Raw genomic sequence first — 20,023 nt, 5'->3', positions numbered from 1 at the left:
TAGTGTTTAAATTACAGAGAAGGCTATGGGATTTTTAACAGTAATTTTGTCATAAGAAACATGCAATGCTGTAGTTCTGTTTGGAGTGGGGTTGCCTTTAAGTCAGTGTTGACTCTGGACAGCTATCTGGACTAGTCCCTGTAGGTTTTATGGCAAGGTTTTTCAGAAGTGGTTTGTCCTTGCTGCCTTCCTAGGCCTGAGAGAAAGTGACTAGTCCAAGGTCACCCAGTTGGATTTGTACCTAAAGAGAGCATAGAATTACAGTCTCCCGGTTTCTAGCCTGGTGCCTTAACTACTACATCAAAATGACACTATACATTTTATAGAAATAATAGCTAACATTTTTATTATTAGCTTTTGGACGATTAGAAGTATTTCTTTCCTTAAATGCAGCATGGAATTTTACCAAGCTTAACAAAAACATCTTTTTTTTTCTTTTAGTTCTTTCCAGTTTGTCTTTCTTTTCCCCTTACCCTCTCCGAGCTTCCTTTCAAATATCTTATAGTAGCTGTTGCAGCTGCATCACCACATTGTAAGGCCATTTATTCTTGTATACACCCTTTCTCATTTTAGTGAAAGTGATCTTGAGGAGGTACTGACTTTTTACACACACAAAAATAAATCAGCAAGTGTCTTCCTGGGAACAAATCCTGGAGTTACGAAGCATAGTAATAGCCAATTGGAAAACAGGAACAAAGGCAGTGAGTATCCATTTTTTTTAATCCTTCAGTATAATTGTAAAGAAGCAAATGAGGAATGTTCTTGCTTTTTCCTGATAAAGTCACTTGGATTCACTCAGTGTTGGGTTCTTTCTGTTAAAGTGCCTGGGGCACAGTCTTGTGGGATCATCTGCAAGCACTTGAAGGGCAGCTGTCAGCCCTAAGCCGGGGACGGAGTGGCAGAGGCGATCTGGAAGGAGGGGGAGGGAGTGGGAAGACACAGAGCAGGAATGCCAGAACAGCTACTTTTTGCAGGACTGGGGTGGAGGAATTACGGGGGAGACGACAATGGCCTTGGGGGTGGGGGAGGATAATGGCCCTGGGAGGGAGGGAGACTGGGCGCAGGGACTGGTTGACAGCCGCCCTCCAAGTGCTTGCACACGCTCTAAAAGAGCACTTGAGGATCGTAAAACAACTAGCGGAGCCAAGGACAGTTTGCCTGATGCAGAACAACTCTGCGCGGTACGGATTAATACAATCAACGGGCCAATGACACGCTCAAGGAGCCGGACGCAGAGGCAGGAGGTTATATGAGCTGCCTTCCTGATCTCCTTTTACTCCAACTCTGATGACATCGGTAGTTTGGCCTGACGAAAGCTTAGTGACTCTTTTTAACCACAGGCTTGTTTATATTAAACACCAGGATAAATATAAAAATAACTGTTTAATAAACTAGTTGTTAGTTTATTAAATAGTTGTTTTTATATTTATCCCGGTGTTGACTACTTTTCTCAACATGAATATACCCGGGATTCACATTTTTAGTATAATTAGAAACTATATGTGTGTGTGTGTGTGTGTGTGTGTGTGTGTGTGTGTGTGTGTGTGTGTGTGTGTGTGTGTGTGTATATGTATATATGTATGTGTGTGTGTGTATATGTATATAATTTGCAAATGCAATTAATCTAAGATTATTTTAGAAAATGTCATACTGAAAATCATTATCATACATTGCTTATTTTTCTTCTAATTTTGAAAACTCTTTTCAGATAACTCAGAAAAGATGGGAAAAAATGAAAAAAAGCAGTCCCAACTTCCAGTGGAGAAGGAAAATGTAGTAGAGCAGCCGAAAGTTGATCAACCCAAAGGAACTAGTTTACCCAGTAAGAAAATTGGAAAAAGAGTAAAATTGTATAGTTAGACTCTGACAAAACTTTAATGGCTTTTTGTTGGCTTTCTCTGTCATGGTGTCTTCTCTATGGAACAACCTCCACCCAGAGAAGGTGTGTGAAGACTTGCCTCTTCCCATGACATAGCTGTCCTGATATTTTTATAAGAGGTCTTGGTCTAGCCTTTTTTATGTTGTTGTGTGTGTTTTCTTATTATTGATGTTTTATATGTTATGTTTGCCACCTGGGGTTTTGCTGGATATATGGCAGCTTTATAAATGTGATAAAAATATAGATTAGATAGATAGACAGACAGACAGACAAGAGTATTCAGATAAATTTAGACTCATAGTGAATCTGTCAAGATACTAACAGTTATACTTTTTTCAAATTTAGAGTTCTAATTTCTAATTTAGAGTTAATAGTATATTTCTTTACAATATTTTATTGTATTGATACTGCTTAGTATAACAAATGGATGGATCAATGAAATAAGCTCTAATATTTTTAATCCTTTCCACAATGCATTTTAAGTTAAACATTTTCATGAACATTGAATACACAAAAACTTTTGGGGGAATTTTTAATATGCTAAACAGTATACTATACTGTTGATATAAAACCAGTAGAAATGTTGTGCAGTAGTTAAAAAGTATCATAGACTGTTTCATGTATGAGACTGACTTTATGAATACTGTTTTAATTTACTGTAAAGAACAAATGTTGTAATTGATGCAGTACTGTTTATAAATATTACATGCAAGAATCAAATAATTGGGAATAAGTACTGTTCTACCTTTGAGTATCTTAATTATTATTAAATGGAAAACTGAGTATCCATGTGGAGAACATCATAGTAAAATGATAAAATTAACAATATAAATACAGACTGGCTAGAATATATTGAGAAATATTTTTATTAGCTATTAGAGTTCTTTTATGAAATTGTTGAAAATTCAGATGCTATATAAAAAAATCTAAAGCCTGTAAAACATAGTGCAACTAAGGAGGTTTTTGATGTGTCCAGTTAAAAATATGAATTGCCCTGATTGCCTTGATTTTTTTCTTCTCCCTTAACTAGGCGTTCCTTCGTCAACGGAAGATGGAGAGAATACACCGCAATTCAGCGTTCTTAGCACTTCTTCCTTTACTCATGGTACCACGCTCCCACAAAACATCAGTATGCCATTGTCCTCGCAACCTGCTGCCTGTGAGAATGTACAGTTGCCTGATTATCACTCAACCCCTTCCCTTTCATCAGGTTCTAGAGCGACATTTCCCCCTTCTTCTCACAATGCAGCACCTGACAACTTGTCTAATGCAGCAAAAAATGTGTCCCGCCCATCCTCAAACAGTACAAGTTTACACCGTTGTCGGTCTGGCAGTTACACTGTCAGCCCCTTCTCTTCCTTTCAGACTGCCATGCAAATCTACAGCCAGAGACTGACCCGACCATCCTCAGCAAAAGCAGGTAGATTGATGCTCAGCTGGTACACTATTGTAATATTTTTTTAATATCTTAATATCCAAGACCATTTAATTAATTGTGCAAGTTTTGAGTTAGATAAATTCTTATTTTTCTTATGAGATATTTATTTGAAAAAGAACTATATCCAATCTAATTCAGAATTGTCCTCCAGTTATCTTCTATAGCAGTGGTCCCTAACCTTTCCAGCTTTGTGGACCGGCGGGGGTGGGTGGGGTTGGGGGAGGGGAGGGAATGGTTCCACATGAGTAATGGGGCTTCACTCAAACTTGCCCACCACTTCCGCAGCCCATTTCCAAATAGGCCATAGCCCAATACTAGGCCACAACCCAGGGGTTGGGGACCCTGTTCTTGAGTACTAGGACATGTATGAAAAAAATATATTGTTGATTCTTAGGCAACTTGCAGAAACAAAGAATAGGATGATCATGTCTGTCTAATCTTATTGTTGTTTTATCATGACACAATTGGGCAATAAACTCCAATAGACTGAGTAGTGGTTATTTAAATTCACCTGTATGAAACTATATAGGGCAAGGTATCAGGCAGCAACTAATAAACTGGACTGACATCCCCAAAATTAATTTTTTGGGGGGGAATAATAATTGCTTGTGAATGTTATTGCAGTGAGTGGACAATAGGTATACTGTAGAATATCATGCACACGAGTACTTTCTTCATTGACAGTAGAAATGAGAGGGGCTTCTGAACTTCTTTATAATGGGGCTTTTGGTATTATTTTCACTAAATCCTAGCAATCAGAGAAATATAGGAAGAAACCTTATACTCAATCAAAGTATTAATCTAATTAAATATTGTTTACAAATTCACTTGGAGAAGCTCCCTATGTTTCTAATACAGCCTTTAGCATCTTTACCTGAAGATGTCAAGGATGGAATGTCTCTTTTTTGCAAACAATGTGCTCTGCCTTCAGAGTATACATTTTTCTCTTTGAATGAGTTTTTGTTGATCAGATAGGTTTTGCCAGATTTCCATGTTATTGGTGTACAGATCTCTTATCTGAAAATAATACTGGAGCAGTTTTTTAATGGTTGGATACTATTAGCTTTTTTCCCAAGAAATATTTCCATGGAGAAGGGAACTGGTGGCCCTTCAGATACTGTTGGATTACAGTTCAAATCATCACCAATTATTACTCTTATTGATTGGAGCTGCTAGGAATTGAAATCCAACATTTAAAGGGGCAGGTGTTTATCCCCCTACTTAGCTCTTGTCTCTATTAGGAAAGGATGAGGAAAGACCAGCAAACAGCCCAATAATGTCAAATATTGAAATAAATGTCAGATTGGTCTAAATAAGAATGAGCTCTCAAAGAATGAGCTCCTGGTACTGAGGTAGGTGTCTTGTTTAAGCAAGCAGTTGATTCACACATGGCTATGGAAAGAAAAAAAAAGGGGGGGGGAACTAGAGAATGTCCATGTTTGTGGGATTTTATATGATTCAGAAAGAAATATTTTAAATTTACATTTCATTTTATTGAGGAAATATAAAAAGAACATCACCAACAAACACCTAATATTTCTGATCAGAATGACATGAGTTCAAAGAAAGGTAGTCTAGAAGTAAAAACATTGTTAATATATGCAATAAATTATAACCAGATGTAAGTAAACTTATTCTTCATTGTAGGGTATTTCAAAATTTTAATTTGTCACTTGTAACAGTAATGTGTCACATATTGTTATAGTTTTCTTGATAATCCTCCCAAAGTTTTTAAGACTTTGAAAAGGACTGTCCTATTCACCTAAGAATAGTTTTCAAAGTGATGTGTTTTGTTTCATTTTTCTTTTGTAGTATGCTAATTTATTGGGACAGTGCCAACTACCATGGAGGGGCTGTTTCATACTCTTCTGAAAATATTACTCCAAGTATCATGATTCTGTATTTTCTCAAAGGCTCTTGGTGGCCATTTCAAGGACTTCCATAGTGACAGAGCATGGCTAGCCCCCCCCCTTTACTTTTGCTAGGATTGCAGGGAAAGGAGCATGTGTACAGCATCAATTCTGATTCTGCTGGGGCTTTGGTTGTGCTTTAAAACAACAACATGGGGCCTTGGTATTCTGAGCAGTAAGGTTTGGAGAGCCTCCTTAAAGGCATCCCTCCAAATAGTTGACATAACACTAATAAATATCTAACCAAAGGTTTCTTTGGAATAAAACTTCTTTTTACGCCTTATTGTTTTCCTTATCTCTTGCTGACTTTCTGAATTGTTCTTTTTTCAATAAATTAATTTCCCTGTCATGCTTCTTTATCTTTACTTTGTAAAGAAGTCATTTGTGTTCTTTATAAAACTTTTGAAGAAAAAACTGCTGTATAATTTAGCTATAGAAATATACATAATGTATTTGAGAATCGTGTATTAATATCTTTCATATAAACCACTTGGTTTTTATTTTGTCATGACTATTTCTGTCCCTTGCCAATTTTTGCACAGAAGGCATATTTCTTATAGCTAGGGAAAAAATCATGGCAAAATAAAACTTTTCACTCATTTTAGCAGGATCAAGAAGTCATAGCCCAAGCAGACAGCGTGGTGTATCTGCCAGAATGAATAAGGATGCAGAAGACAACAAGCGTTATAATCATGATATTGCAGCAGAACTTCAGAGATTGGCAGAGAAGCAGGCAGCTAGACAATATTCGCCACCCAGTCACATCAGCCTTCTTACACAACAGGTATTTAAAAAAAACATATTTTCCACTTCAAATAAAAATAGCATTTGATGCTAGTGTCATTTACAAAAGAGCAAAGCAAACAAACAGTGATTAAGATTTATTTCACAAGTAAAAATAAGTTATAATCGATCTGCTTGAACTGTGCTTGATCACAGGGACTTGCTTTTCTGCATGACCTGCCAAGAGCTTCAGTTATTGGGTGGTTTGAAAAAAGTTAATAATGTGTTGATCCATCAAAATATCATTTTTAAGAGGAGAACTTTATTTCTCCATACTTTCTGCAATGCCAAAACCTTTAGTGCTATTCCATTATGATTGTGTTACTAGAGTCTTAAAGTATGCATTCATCCACTTCATCAGAAGATGGAGAATGGGTAGAGGGCACTAATGTGCTTCGGGCTTAATAAGTTTTAAATTTTCTTCCTTTTGAAGGCTTATAGAAATAAGCCATTTCTTAATTATATGAATTAAATTTCGTATTTTATTGGTCTAATGAAAGAGATGCATAGCTCTGTGGGTGAATGCAATATACTGTAGAGGGCAACAGGAGCTGCATGAGTTGCAATTGACGCATTATGCAACTCATAGGTTATTGAATTACCCTAAGGGGTATTTGGATAACAGTTGCCAGAAAGGAATGTCTTTTTAAATGTCACTTATTACTGGAGAATATTGGAAGATAGCTAATCTAAAACTAATATATCTATGTAATGAAATTCATTATTGTTAAATCAAGGAATTGAAGCTAAGAATATTATAACAAATTCTCATAAAATATCCAAATTGTGATCTTGAATCTTGATATCATGAGAGCAAGTAATGAAGTTGGGCTCTTTTGCATAAAAGGACTTGAAGATAGAAGCATTTTTTATGAGTGTAAAATTCTGAAAAGAGGGTGGGTGAACTTCTACCATGACTTGGGACAATAAACCAAATAGAAGTTTTATGAAGCTAATATTGCTGAGAACTTTTTCCCTATGTAATATTCTATGAGGTGGTATTAGTTCTGTGTGAGGTCTTTATTGGTGCCTGTTGAATGTTTTAACAGAAGCAGTGGTTGCAAACATTGCTTAGACTGCAGTGTTTTCTAACTATTGATGGTGAATAAAAGAATGTGTTGAATTGCCCAGCTTGATAAAAAGAAGAGTTACTTCATTTCTCTGTGAATAAATGTGCAAATTCATGAACTGATTTTCACTAGCAACAGCTCCAGCTTTTCCAGCTACAGAGTTTGATCTTAAGGATAACATCAGACCACCCAGGCGAGGGCTGGAACAAGATATATCTGTCTCTTCTGTTGAGTCAGCTAGTGTTCAAAGCTTGCAGCAACTTTCCTGCAAATGTAATGATATATCACTGTAAGAAAGGGGGTAGGGCATATTATTTCGTATTTTCATTGGAAAGGTAGTCCATAGCAAAAACCTGGCATTTATCATAAAACTTTGTGGAGAATATGGAGTACAAATATCCAGTACAGGATTTTTTTCTCTCTCTCTCTTTTAAAACCACCACCACTCTGCCTGGCACTAGCCACCTCAAGAATTAGTGTATGCTTCATAAGGAGGATAAAGTTGTAGGTGATTGCTAGTCACGATGGTGATGTATTGCCTCCAGTGTAAGAGACAGTAAATCTTTTTATATCAAATACTAGGAAATATGAACAAGTTCTGCTTTTAAGGGTATCTCACATTGTTTTGGTTTTTTACAATGCTCTGGTAGAAAAATATGGAGGAGATTAAATTCCCAGGCTGTATATTTGGCATCTGAATTCCCTCTCCTCTCCTCCCCTCCCCTCCCCTCTTTTTCTCTATCACAGTCTTCTCACGAAAAACATATATAATTAGCGATGCTTTTAAACCACAGAGATTTATCTCTTCATCTATAATATACTCAATGTTAGGAAGCTTTTTTTCAATCTATTTTTAAGCCTCTCCCTCCTGGATCTTCTATTCATCTGCAAGCTGAAACAGGAAATGTTTTAATTCTTCTTAGCCATCGCCCCTTCTTTTTCCACCCGTATTTTACTTCACCTTTCTTTTTGTTTGTCACTTTTTCTTTAGTAGTTAGACTGTCAGATTCACTTGAAAGCTGATGTGCACCAATATTATAAAAGAAAACAATATAGAAGAAAAAGGACTGTCTGAAACAGCATCATTCCTAGCTGGATTTAGTCTTGAAGGATTTCAAGGAGTTGCTAGCTGAGTCAAGCTGAGCTTCAAGTAACTATTTTGTGGGAAGGGTAACTCTCTGATCATCAAATGTTTGGCACATCTAAGCCTTACTGAAATAACTCCCAATGAATTTTTAGCTTTAAAACTCTTTAATTCCAAATCTGATTTCTTCCAATAATGAAAAGCAAATAATCCTACAATACACTACAATACAGATTCTTTAAAAAAAAAGATGCATGTGCTGGAAACACTACAAACAAATCTGCAAATCTGTCAGGTTTCCCAGGAATGTCTGTGCAGGTTTTGTTTGGAATGTTTTCTGGAGCCTGGAACTCTTATGCTCTTTATGTGCATACCCTGTGAGCTGGTAAACTCTGCAAGCAGGGTAGGAATGTTATGGGCCTTGAGCCAAATCAGTTCTGATGTACATGGAGACTTCACACTTCTCAAACCCTTTAATCTATATTTTTTCTTATATCTATAAAGGCAAATGTACAGATAAACTTGCCTGAGGGTAATTTATCTATGGGATGTGGTTGAAGTAGACCTCAATTAACTGCGGAACAAGGCTCCCTTCCTTCCTAGAGATATTTTATATATTAGTAGATAACTATGAATAGTAAGACATGCCCAGAAACAGCCACTCCCCACCCCATATGTTCACACTGCTTATCTACATGCTGGCCTGCTTGTAAGCCACCCAGGACTTGTGACTTCCTGCCATTGAGTTCCTGAGTGTTGAAAAACAGTAGAAAGTTGCAAGGAGATCCTTGCTTAACAACCTGTGATTCTCACTTAACAATGGCAATGGGGACTGCCGGGATTTCTGTCACTAAGTGATACAATCACTTCATTTAGCAATGGAGATTCCAGTCCTAATTACTGGAGAGTAGTTGGATACGAGATGGGCAGCAAATAAATTTCATAATAAATAAACACTGCCATTAAGTGAAGACTATCTGTAAGTTCTTCATCTCCTTTGGTTGGGAACACTTTAAAAAAAATATATATTGGAAGTTCATTATTGAACTTTTGCACAAAAGGAAATGAATGAATGCAAAAATTATAAACCCTTCCAATATGACCACATTGCTTTCAACGTGTTGAAGAGCAAACATCTTACTCTCTTGCAATCCCTTCCTCTCTAATCTCTTCATTCTGCAAACGGAGATAAAGGTCACACAAAAGAGAGATTGCCTACAGAAATTGCTTGTTTTTTTTCTCCCCACCTCCCAAAGCAGAGAAATCGAAGAGGAAGAGTTTGCAAGAGAGTAGGCTGTTTGTGTGGCATATCTTCAGCTCCCAGCCCTGACTGCCAGCATGATCACATTACTTTTGGTATGTAGAAGAGCAAACAACTTATTCTCTTCCAATTCCAATTCTTTCCTCTCCAATCTCTTTACTCTGAAAACGGGGGAGGATAATATGTATTGACTGTAATCACATGATTGAGGGATACTGCAAAGGTCATAAATTGGCCATAAAGTTTTTTTTCCCCAGCACCATTGTAACTTTGAACAGTCGGTGAACAAGTGGTAGGGGAGGACTACCTGTACTGAGGTACAGGGTTGTTGTTACAGTGGTCTAATGAAGTATGTGAGTCTTCTTGAATTCCTGGAAGAAAGTCTGGATAGAAATCTAACAAACACAAATAAATATGTAAGCCTATAAAACCTATTTTTTCCTATGCAAAAAAGTTGTTTTTTGTCTTGCTTTTGCACTCTTCCCTTACATTTAAACTAAGGCAAGGCTATATTCAATATGATATGCTCATGATATACCTTAAGGCATATCAAATGTTGAGGATGGAAAGTAACAGTCAGCAAAGCAGAGCTGTGCTGTACAGATGTGAACTATTCTACTGGTTCCCCAAGGAATCTACTGAGCTGGCAGGTTAATTATAGCAGCAGAAACAAATCAAGGAGTGGAAGAATAACTATCATACTGAAAAAACATGATGGGCTGGTTTAAATATGCTCCAATATGCTCTGATTCCTACTTTTGATTCCAGTGACTGTATTTAAGTCTGCTGTAAGTTGAACACCTGTCTGTGTGGAATGCGTGAAATATCCTTGCCCACCATATGCTCAACTGTTTACACACCTGTTCCAGTGTGAAATACAGCTTTAAAACAAACAGAATTTTAACTATGGAAAGTAATGTAGAAAGAGATGGCTGCATTAAGCTCTTTTTTTTCTTACTAGAAGTAGAGGACAGTGTGCATGATCAAATATACAGTGCAGAAAAAACTCTTATCTTCATTGAGAAAAATTGCCAAATGATGGCATGGTTTATGATTGAAATAATACTATTGTCATATTTTCAAGAAGTTTAGCATTTTTTGAAAAGTGATAAAAGTAAGGAGTTGGGTAAGGCACTGAAATCCCATATTCTTATTCCTTGGCTTGGACTAGAATAAACACCTAATTGTATTTGATATAATACTAATATAAATGAAAATTAAAAATATATTTTCCAGATGCTAAGCATTGTCAAGATGTATTCTGACACAATAGTGTCTCCAAGTGATATTGCACTAATTTCTTCTGGCATAAAGGGAAAGGAGGATAATTTTTGACAATTCTTGATTCCCCAGCATCTCTTCACACATGGTTTAGGAGGTTTTCTAATTTTCTAGAGCAGATTTTTGAGAAAAGAAAAGGAGCTACTCAGTGAAGGGAGAACTAATGATTGCATCTTTTCCCTGTTAATATTAAATTAGGACATCTTTAATTATCCCCCTTTCATAGCCATATTTTGAATTAATTGAGGAAGAGTTGTTAAAACTCTAGAATTTTTTTTAAAAAAAAAACCTTTAATTTTAATTTACCTTCTTGGTAGTGTTTTAATCTCAAGTAACAGAACAACAGAGTTTTTGAGGTTTCACAAAAAGGAGGTTTGAAGAAAACAGTTGTGGTTCCTAAGCCAATAAAGAGGGGTAGGAAGTTGATAAAGTTGACATTAGATGTTGTATGGAATAACAAACTTGAGTCTTCTTTGGTAATAAAGCAGTGGAAGATTGCCTTAATAACATGAGAAGAATTTCTTTTTAATTTAAAATAAAGTTAATACAAAAATATATGTTATGTATATTGGATGCCTTGTTTAAAGAGAGTTGGTTGCAGTTGCCTTGCTGTTAAAGATGTAATTCAGGAATGGAAATGTTAACCCACATGATCTCCATTTTTGCCTGAAATCAACAAAATGGTTAATGTATTCTTGGGTATGTCTCTAGTATACTAAATTTATGAAGAACTAAGGAATTGAGGACTTGCTAAAAGATTTATTATACAACATTAGAAGGAAAAATCTATATTAATTTTGATTGTCTGTTAGACCATGTATGTTTGTACATGTACTTTTTCCTGTTAATTAATGAAAATATTGAAAATGTTGCTGCTTACTGAATTAAATTACTTCAAAAATTTCTGAGAAAGAAGAACCTCTAAAAGTGCATTTTTGTTGAATCTTTATTATAGTGGACATCCTTCATATATATTCAGCGTTACCAAATCTCATGTTGGGCTATTTAACTTCTACTTTGTTCTGTAAATTGGCTGTGTTTTTTTAACTATATATCCATAAACAATCCGTCAGTGAAAATTCATGACCGGATACTTTTGTTGTCTTGTTGAATCTTTTAAAATGTTTGTCATTTGCTTATTCTCCTCTTCAGCTGACAAATTTAAATATGATAAATGGAGCTGTTAATAAAATAAATGCAACTGCTTCCAATTATCGACCACCACTGAATCCAGGAGGTTCATTTTGGGCTTTCCAAACACACAGCAGTACTCCTGATACCAGGCCTGCATCTTTTACACTGAGGTAAGAGAAACAATTAGACTATAAATATATATGTTTTAGAGTCATATCCACAAATCCCATTAGCATTTTGCTTGTATAATGTTGTGCAAGAATGTGATTATTTGCTGACTACTAATTTCTTCAAGAAGTTAGCAACATAAGTATTGAAACATCTGCACATATATATTGGCTCACATGGCACCATCAAGAAGTAATTTTACGAATAAATAGCCATGAAAACCTATAGTTTCTGAATATTACTTTTTTACAAGACCATGTCTGAATTAGATTAATTGATGTATGTAGGCAGTCTTTAATTCTGTGGTGGATATGAGAGTTCTCTATTTGTTTTTTGATGATATTATATAGAAATAATATATTTTGCCCATTATATAAATAACAAAAAAAAAGAAAAGTTGGTATTAATGTATTTTTCTCAAGATATAATATCTAGTCACTCAATGAAACAAATAGTCAAACAAGAATCTTGCCTTTTCTCATTGTCATCAGAAGGGTATCTTGTTCAAAGAGCAGCCAATGGGACTAGCCATACTTGTCTGAAATTGTTTTATCTGTCTATAAATGACACTATTTTCTTGTAGTTTTTGTGAACCTTAGCAATTATGTAAATGCTTCTCCTCCTTTAATATATGAAATACTGTAGTGGAAATTAATCAGTATAAGGGAGCTGATTTTGATGAATGGTAGATATGATTTTAAATATACCTAGCAACAAATTGAAATCAATTTTCAAGGATCCATTTTATGTCTCTCTCTTCCTCTCCTCCACCCAAAGTAGAAGTTTTAAAATATGAACATGTAAGGAAGAGATTTCTGAAAAAATTGATCCTGATGCCTTTAAGGATTTAAAGGCTGAAATTGGTTATCTTGACTTAGACCCTGAAATGTATTTGCAGCCCATACAGCAAAGAGATACAATATGGTCAATCTAATATCATATTACAGCTTAGCATATTATTCTAGATATATTAAAGTTCTAAATTGTCTTTGAGATCAGTGCCAGGTAAGAGAGCATTAAAATAATCAAGCCTAGGCATAACTAGAGTAAGTATGGTTCCTTCAAGTAAAATTACAGTTGCTCAACCAGACACAGTTTATAAAAACTCTCATGACCACTAATGTCATTTGAATTCTGAAACAGCAACAGTTTGTCTCCAAACTCATTTTCTATTTCTTCAGAGGAAATATCCATCCAAAATCACTTGGATTTGGTTCAATTTGCTAATTCTCATTCATATAAAAGTAATGTTTGGCTATTCTGATAACATGTCATAGAGAATCCTTTCCCATCTATCTATTGAAAACTCTTTTAACTGGGGATGCTAGGGAATGGATCTCAGACCTTACTGCATGCCAGACATTACCATTAAATTATAGCTTTTATTCTAACATCTGCTGTAGGCTTCTTCCAGGATGATTTTTAATTTTCCGATCTAGCTTAAAGCCCTGATGTTCACTGATGTCCTTTCAAACAAGTTGTAACCAGCTTCTGAGCTTGGACAAGGTCCGAGCAAAGATTTGGTCAAGAGACTAATACAGGTAGTCATCAATTAGTGACTTCCTCATCTAGCAATGGTTTGCAGTTATGATAATGAAAAAGTAACTTTATGACCAGACCTTGCATTTATAATCTTTGCAGGTCTCTACAGCAAAGGAAAGATAAAGTAAGATCATAAGCATAGTGGTGATTTCACTTATCAAGTGCGTTCCTTAACAAGTTTCTGGTCCCTATTGTAGTCTCTAAACAATGACTAGCTGTATTCATACTTATGTATAAGAAACACTGAAGTTACAAGAGAAATAATTAGCAAGATTAGCTAAATGAAAAATTAGCAAGTTGCTAGTAGCTCTAGTTATGGCTGAGTATTTCTAACATTCAGTTCAACTTGATATTGACATTTATTTCAGATCAAAGTTTTAGGATCCATTCTTTCCCTCTTAAACTCCCTTTGTAAATCTGCAATGCATTGACCATTATTGTATATCGGTCAATTGCTCATTAACTGTCTTTATTTTTATGTGAATAACTTTGAAGCAATCTCTACTCCCCTTCCTCACACCCAATCCTTAGATAGGGATCAAATATCAATAATTCTTGTTGTTTGACTTGCTTTGAAATTTCTTTCAGGACAATGAATTGTTTGTTGGGAAGGGGCATTGAAAAACTATTTCCAAATTATCAGCCTGATTATTCATGAGCTGTGCATCCTCTTTAAGAATAGGTTTATCTTGAGATCCAGATCTGTTTTTGATTACCTAATCAAGTATAGCACTGAATTCTGGGTATCAAGTCATTGATGTAGTAACACTCTCTTGGTTTTACTTAGGGAGAAAAAATGCATCTGAATGCAGTTATAATCTGTTAAAATTGAAAAAAATAAACCCAATGCCTGTGCTTTTTACCAACATGAAAAGAAGCTGAACGTGGGAACACTAAAGGCAAATTAAGTGCTATGAGAATACAAAATAACTATGATGATACAAATGTCATAGTTCCTAGTATTTTGAAATTATTGAATCCTATTTCCTCTCCATAGGTAATTCTTGTTTAGCAACCACAATTGTAACTGGCAATCACTAAGAAAATCTATGATGTGCTTATACTTTAGGTTTAAAGCAATAAAGATGTTAAGTTGGGTCAGAGAGCAAACTGAAATGTGCTCTGTTTCCTCTGATACAGTTGCATAAATACAGGTAGTTCTTGCTTAGCAGCCATAATTGGGATTATCAACATGGTGGTCAAGTGAAGCAATAGCAATAACACTTATATACCGCTTCACAGTGCTTTACAACCCTCTCTAAGCCGTTTACAGAGTCAGCATATTGCCACCTAACAATTTGGGTTTTCATTTTACTAACCTCGGAAGGATGGAAGGCTGCGTCAACCTTGAGCTGATGAGAATCAAACTGCCTAACTGCTGGCAACCAGCAGTCAGCAGATGTAGCAGTCAGGAGAAGAAGTATTCTCACCACTGTGCCACCACGGCTCTAAGTGGAAAATCATGTGACTGCAATTGTGCTTATGATTTTACTTTAGCTTTCCTTTGCTTTACAGTATCAGAACAATATGACCCCAAACAGCCAGGTGAGAGAAAATGGTGGCAAAGGTTTATTGATTTTTCATAATTATTTTATTCTGTTTTTAGTCTGTTGGCTTTATTTACATGCCCAGAGTCAGTTTGGAGTTAAGCAGTGCCTACATTGAATAAATTAAAATTAAAATTTTTGGTTTGGTCTATGGTAGAATAGAAATTGTCAGTGCTGCAGTTACTCTTTTCTGTGCTTGCAAGGAAGGTAAAGATTTTCAAGAATTTACCCATTTTTGGTTGCTTTTTTAGGCTGTTCTGCAGATACCTAAATCTTCAAAAGTATTTTTATTGATTATTCGCTCCAAAATTCATGGAAAAAAAATGGGAGGAAAGGAGAATTCATAATTCCTTGACTCTTCTAGACTGGCAGTTACTTCATATAATTAAAGTGTTTCCCATGTATCTAACAGTTCAGCTATTCTTCCTTAGAATTTGCTTTTTAAAATTCTGTTGGCACTGAAGGTCTTAGGGCAGATGACATTGATGTGATGGGGTGCAGAAAAGAGGAAAGGGGGCAGATACTTGCAGAAAGTCACATTACAAACATTTAAAACTTCTAAATTAAGTCAGAAATTATGAAACATTATAGCTTTTAGAAATGGCAAAGGTTTTGTACACAAATGTCTTCATTATATCTGTAGGCATATAATCTACCCTAAGTTCCAATTGCCACTTTGCATGACATTGATACTCTAAGAAACTATGAAGCCTACTAATATTGGTATGTGTTTGTGGAGATTAATTCATTCTGTTAATATTACTTATACATATTCATTACTCTGCAGTGTAAAAATGTTTTGAATAAGCACCAGACTCTATGCTATGCCAGGAAATGTTTGGCTGATCATTCAATGTTGCTATATTTAAAAAAGATTATAGTCAGTAGTCAAATGAAGACATTGCTAATTTGATGCCTTAATCCTTTTCACCAAAGCAGTTTACTGACTCTAAATAACTTCCACTTCCAAATATTTTTCTGCATACATGTATGTTTTTCTTCATAGAACAAATATCAGTTTTTGTGTGTATATGTGTGCATGCATATATATGCATACATCATGTCTGTATCTTTCAGGAAAATAGTCTTTATCTCTTTATTTCTTGTTTGACCCAATCACTATCAACCCTCTCTTTCCCATCCTTGCAGATGTATTTATGTGGCTATTTTGAAGGACAAAACTCAGAAAGACTATCTTGAGATTTTGTTATAGATATGAAAAATGGACTTAAATTAGCCATTAAATCTTTAGCAGAGTTAAAGTTCTGGAAATTTATTCCCAAGTCTTGATTAGATCCAACTAAATTATATAATTATGCTATACAGAAAATTTGAAAAAGCTAATTGCTTAGGGCTCATTGTTCTGATGTCCAAAATGGTTGTCTTCCAGAGATGAATAATAAAATGGTTGGTCAGAAGCTTTGGCTGTTTATTCAAGTGATTTGGAAAGGAGTGCCTCAGACAATTTGGCTGGAATTTATAGTTTTATGTTTTCCAGCCCAACCCTTCCTTCTGAGTTGAACTGTCAGGGCACGGTTCTGGCTTTTTCCTGTATGTATGCACACATTGGTGCTATCTCACAATTTGTTCTAAACCTTCCTATGTATTTCTTGCACAAGGCCAGGAACTGACAACTTATTCATAAATGAAAGCTACATTCCCATGTTAGAATAAAGTCACACTATTAAATATGGTACTTCTAGGGCAAAATTTTTCTAAGGCCAGAACTAACTAGATGAATTTTCTAAATATGCATATGAGACTCATACAAGAATGTGAGTGTATTATAACAAGTATTTTCTTCCACAGTAAAAAATACAATGTTAGATGTTTGTTGAGATTCTGGTTAAAGGAAGTTATGCTCCAGATAAAATGAATGAAATAAATACATTCCATGCTAATACTAATAATTTTCATACAGTGTGATTAAATAAATGAACTGTCTATGAGATTTCCCTTCCCCCAATATTTTAAGATCAGCATAACTTTCTGTTTATTTCATTGATATAAATAGAATTCTTGTATTTTATTTTCATACATTTCCAAAGAAAGATCACGTTTGTTTCAAAACTATAGACTGTTGCTATAATGTATATCTTGAGCTGGGTTTGATATTTGAAACATATTGGCCAATTTGTTCATACATTTAATTGAATATGGTGAAAGGAACATTTTAGCTTGCAACTTGTGGACTTGGACTATATTGGTGGTATAATTATTTATTCTTCAGCTTATAGGTAGACATCCACAGTTTTCTGAACTATTCAGAGTTCCAGCATAAACCAAAAATTTCTTTGAGAGGATTGGAGGAAAGACAAAAAAAATCAATGATAATTTAGGTGTTCCTGTTTATACAGTATATAATAACTAGATCCAAAGTCATATTCCACGTAGAAGAGAATATGGGAAATCAATATATTTCATGCTATTTAAAGAGTGCCGAATTAAAGAAGGAAAAAAACCCTGGTTATTTGAAAATGCCTGTGTTTTTGATTAATTTTGCAAAATTGCAATTCTGTTGTTTTCCACAGGGAAAAGAAGAAGAGAGGCATATAAGCTGTAGCCATACAAAGAGCCTGCAGTATCAAAGCTTAGGAAGCACTGTGGTCTCTGTCCTGTCCTGGCTCTGCATTTGTAAGGGGAATAGGAAGCTACAGGCTAGAACTGTGTCCTGACCTCTTGGCAACATGGCAGCCAAGATACTTGGCTGAGTATCTGTTACTTCTTCTATATGGACAATGAGCAAATCCATTCTAAAAAGAGAATTCTGTTAAACACTAGCTTTATATCTATTAAAGTATTACAGACCCTGAAAATTCTAGGAAAAGGCAGTTAATTTTTGGAGCTATCTACTTAGAGCATGCCCCTACTTGCAACTTTTTCCTTGTACACAAACTCTTCTGCTATATTATTCAATATTATGAGTTTAGATTTGGCATTGTTGATACAAGTAGCATAAAAAAGATTGTGCTATCTGAAGAGTGAGTTAAGCTGCTCTGTGGTAAACTGTAGGTTGTGGTTTTTCCATTTGTTATCCTCAGTTATAAATGAAGGTATTACTTTAGTCAAATAAACAAAGAACTTTGGGTAAAATGACCATGGACGTTTGCCAAAAAAACTGTAATAAAATATGCTCACTCTACAGTTTAGTGAATATATTTCTCTGTATTGCTTTCAAAAACATATCATTCATCTTTTCACAGTAAGACCTTTGTTTCTGGACCATGTGGTCACCAGGACTTATAAAAGTTTAAAGGTTTCATGTTAGAATTTATTATCAGTATCTTCCTTTAAAATGAAAGCTAGTAGATCTTCTTACAGCAATCTGTATATTGATATCAAGGGAATACTGTCATCTACTTTGTATAATGCTCCCAACAACCATCTCTGCCTTAAATTGTTGCATTTCATTCTCAAACATCTGATACTTGCACCTGATCAATGTACATCTTATTTGCAAGTATTTATAATATATTGGATGCTGAAAACCAGAGGACATTATATTATTATCCAGATATTTTCCCCAACCTTGCCACTTGTTGCCTCTATATCCAACAGATTTGTGGAAAGACCTATTTGTAATTTGTTAATAAGCTTTTTTTTGTGATAGGAATCAAACCTTAAAAAAAACACACACACACACTTCAAGTTGCTTTATTCCTACCAGCTCAATCCACTATATCCAATCTCAACTACCTTTTGTTATACTTGAACAATGGCAGACATTGTTAAATATCCTGTGGGAATATGATCTTTGGCACTTGTTTTCAGTCTCTTGATACAATGCAATTTTATAATGTTACTATTACTTTTGTTAGTTTTTATAATCTTTAAAATCAGAAATATTCAACAATTTATATGCTATTCAAATATTTGTTTAGAGACCCAGTTTGGTGTAGTGGCGAAGCCTCATGCTAGAAACCAGAAGACATGAGTTCTAGTCCCGCCTTAGGCACAAAAGCCAATTGGTAGATCTTGGGCCAGTCACTTTCTTTTAGCCCTAGAAAGGAGGCAATGGCAAACCACTTCTGAAAAACCTTGCCAAGAACACTGCAGGAACACTGTCAAGGCAGTTTCTGGGAATCAGACATGATTGAACAGAAGAAAAGAAATTGTTTATGTAGTAAATATTAATCATATTTATAACCATCTAAATGAGAAAAACTCTGCCTCTATATATAATATCTAAAGATCTGTTGATTTGTCTTTCTATAGCATATGCTGAAGTTCTTAACTTCCATTTTTTATGTACAAGCATTATATATATATCAGTGGTGGCAAACCTATGGCACAGGTGCCAGAGGTGGCACTCAGAACCCTCTCTGTGGGCATGCGCACCGTTGCCCCAGTCCTAGGCCTTCAGCTGGGTTTTATAAAACCTTTTCGCTTTAGGCTTCCGCTGCCGTGTGCAAAAAAAAAAAAAAAAAGATTCAATCAGTCAATTTCAACTTCTTGTGGGGAAAAAAAAGATCTTGCAAAGTTGGAATTGATTGATTGAACTTTTTAGTCCCACGCAGTCTGCCATTACCACCGCAGCCACGCCCACCCAATGAGCCACACCCACACGGCACCCAACAATGATAAGTGGGTTTTGGGTTGCAGTTTGGGCACTCAGTCTCTAAAAGGTTCGCCATCACTGATATATATCTACCTAGCTTTTATTAATCTTTTACATTTGTACAACATTACAGTTTGCTTTCACAATCATCATCATCATTGCAACTATTATTATTTGAAATTGTATTCTGCTCTTTTGCCTCCAGGGATGCTTTTTACTTTAGAGATAAAAAACCTGAAACATGCATTTCTTTAGATCTGTCCAACATTTCTACTGGTGAGAAGAAACCTACTTTTGAGACAGGACCTTTGCAACATTTAATAATATTAGATTTGAAGCACTGTTTATAGGCCAATATAGATGAATGT

At 35.3% G+C, this 20,023-nt stretch overlaps 1 protein-coding gene across 12 annotated transcripts in view; it reads left to right on the top strand.

Moving 5' to 3' along the window:
- The window catches only part of TTLL5 (tubulin tyrosine ligase like 5), a 151,484-nt gene that overhangs the window by 71,464 nt on the left and 59,997 nt on the right, over positions 1-20,023 (top strand). For 9 of the 12 annotated variants that reach the window (XR_005557723.1, XM_039351677.1, XM_039351674.1 and 6 more), the window contains 5 exons: positions 574-701; positions 1,709-1,822; positions 2,910-3,299; positions 5,833-6,011; positions 11,859-12,010. Coding sequence is in view for 10 of the 12 variants with exons in the window: in XM_039351677.1 (XP_039207611.1) it covers positions 574-701; positions 1,709-1,822; positions 2,910-3,299; positions 5,833-6,011; positions 11,859-12,010 (963 nt within the window). In the remaining 2 variants the exon portion in view is untranslated. Of the gene's footprint in view, positions 1-573; positions 702-1,708; positions 1,823-2,909; positions 3,300-5,832; positions 6,012-9,423; positions 9,521-11,858; positions 12,011-17,628; positions 18,968-20,023 lie in introns of those variants that run through there. The other 3 variants (XR_005557724.1, XM_039351681.1, XM_039351672.1) reach the window with 3 other exon arrangements.

This window comes from Crotalus tigris, unplaced genomic scaffold, assembly GCF_016545835.1.
Source record: "Crotalus tigris isolate CLP2741 ecotype Arizona unplaced genomic scaffold, ASM1654583v1 scf7180000018371.15429387391:27106975, whole genome shotgun sequence".
Lineage (NCBI taxonomy): Eukaryota > Metazoa > Chordata > Lepidosauria > Squamata > Viperidae > Crotalus > Crotalus tigris.
Note: the sequence above shows the minus strand (reverse complement) of the source record. Positions and strands in the feature narration are given on the sequence as shown.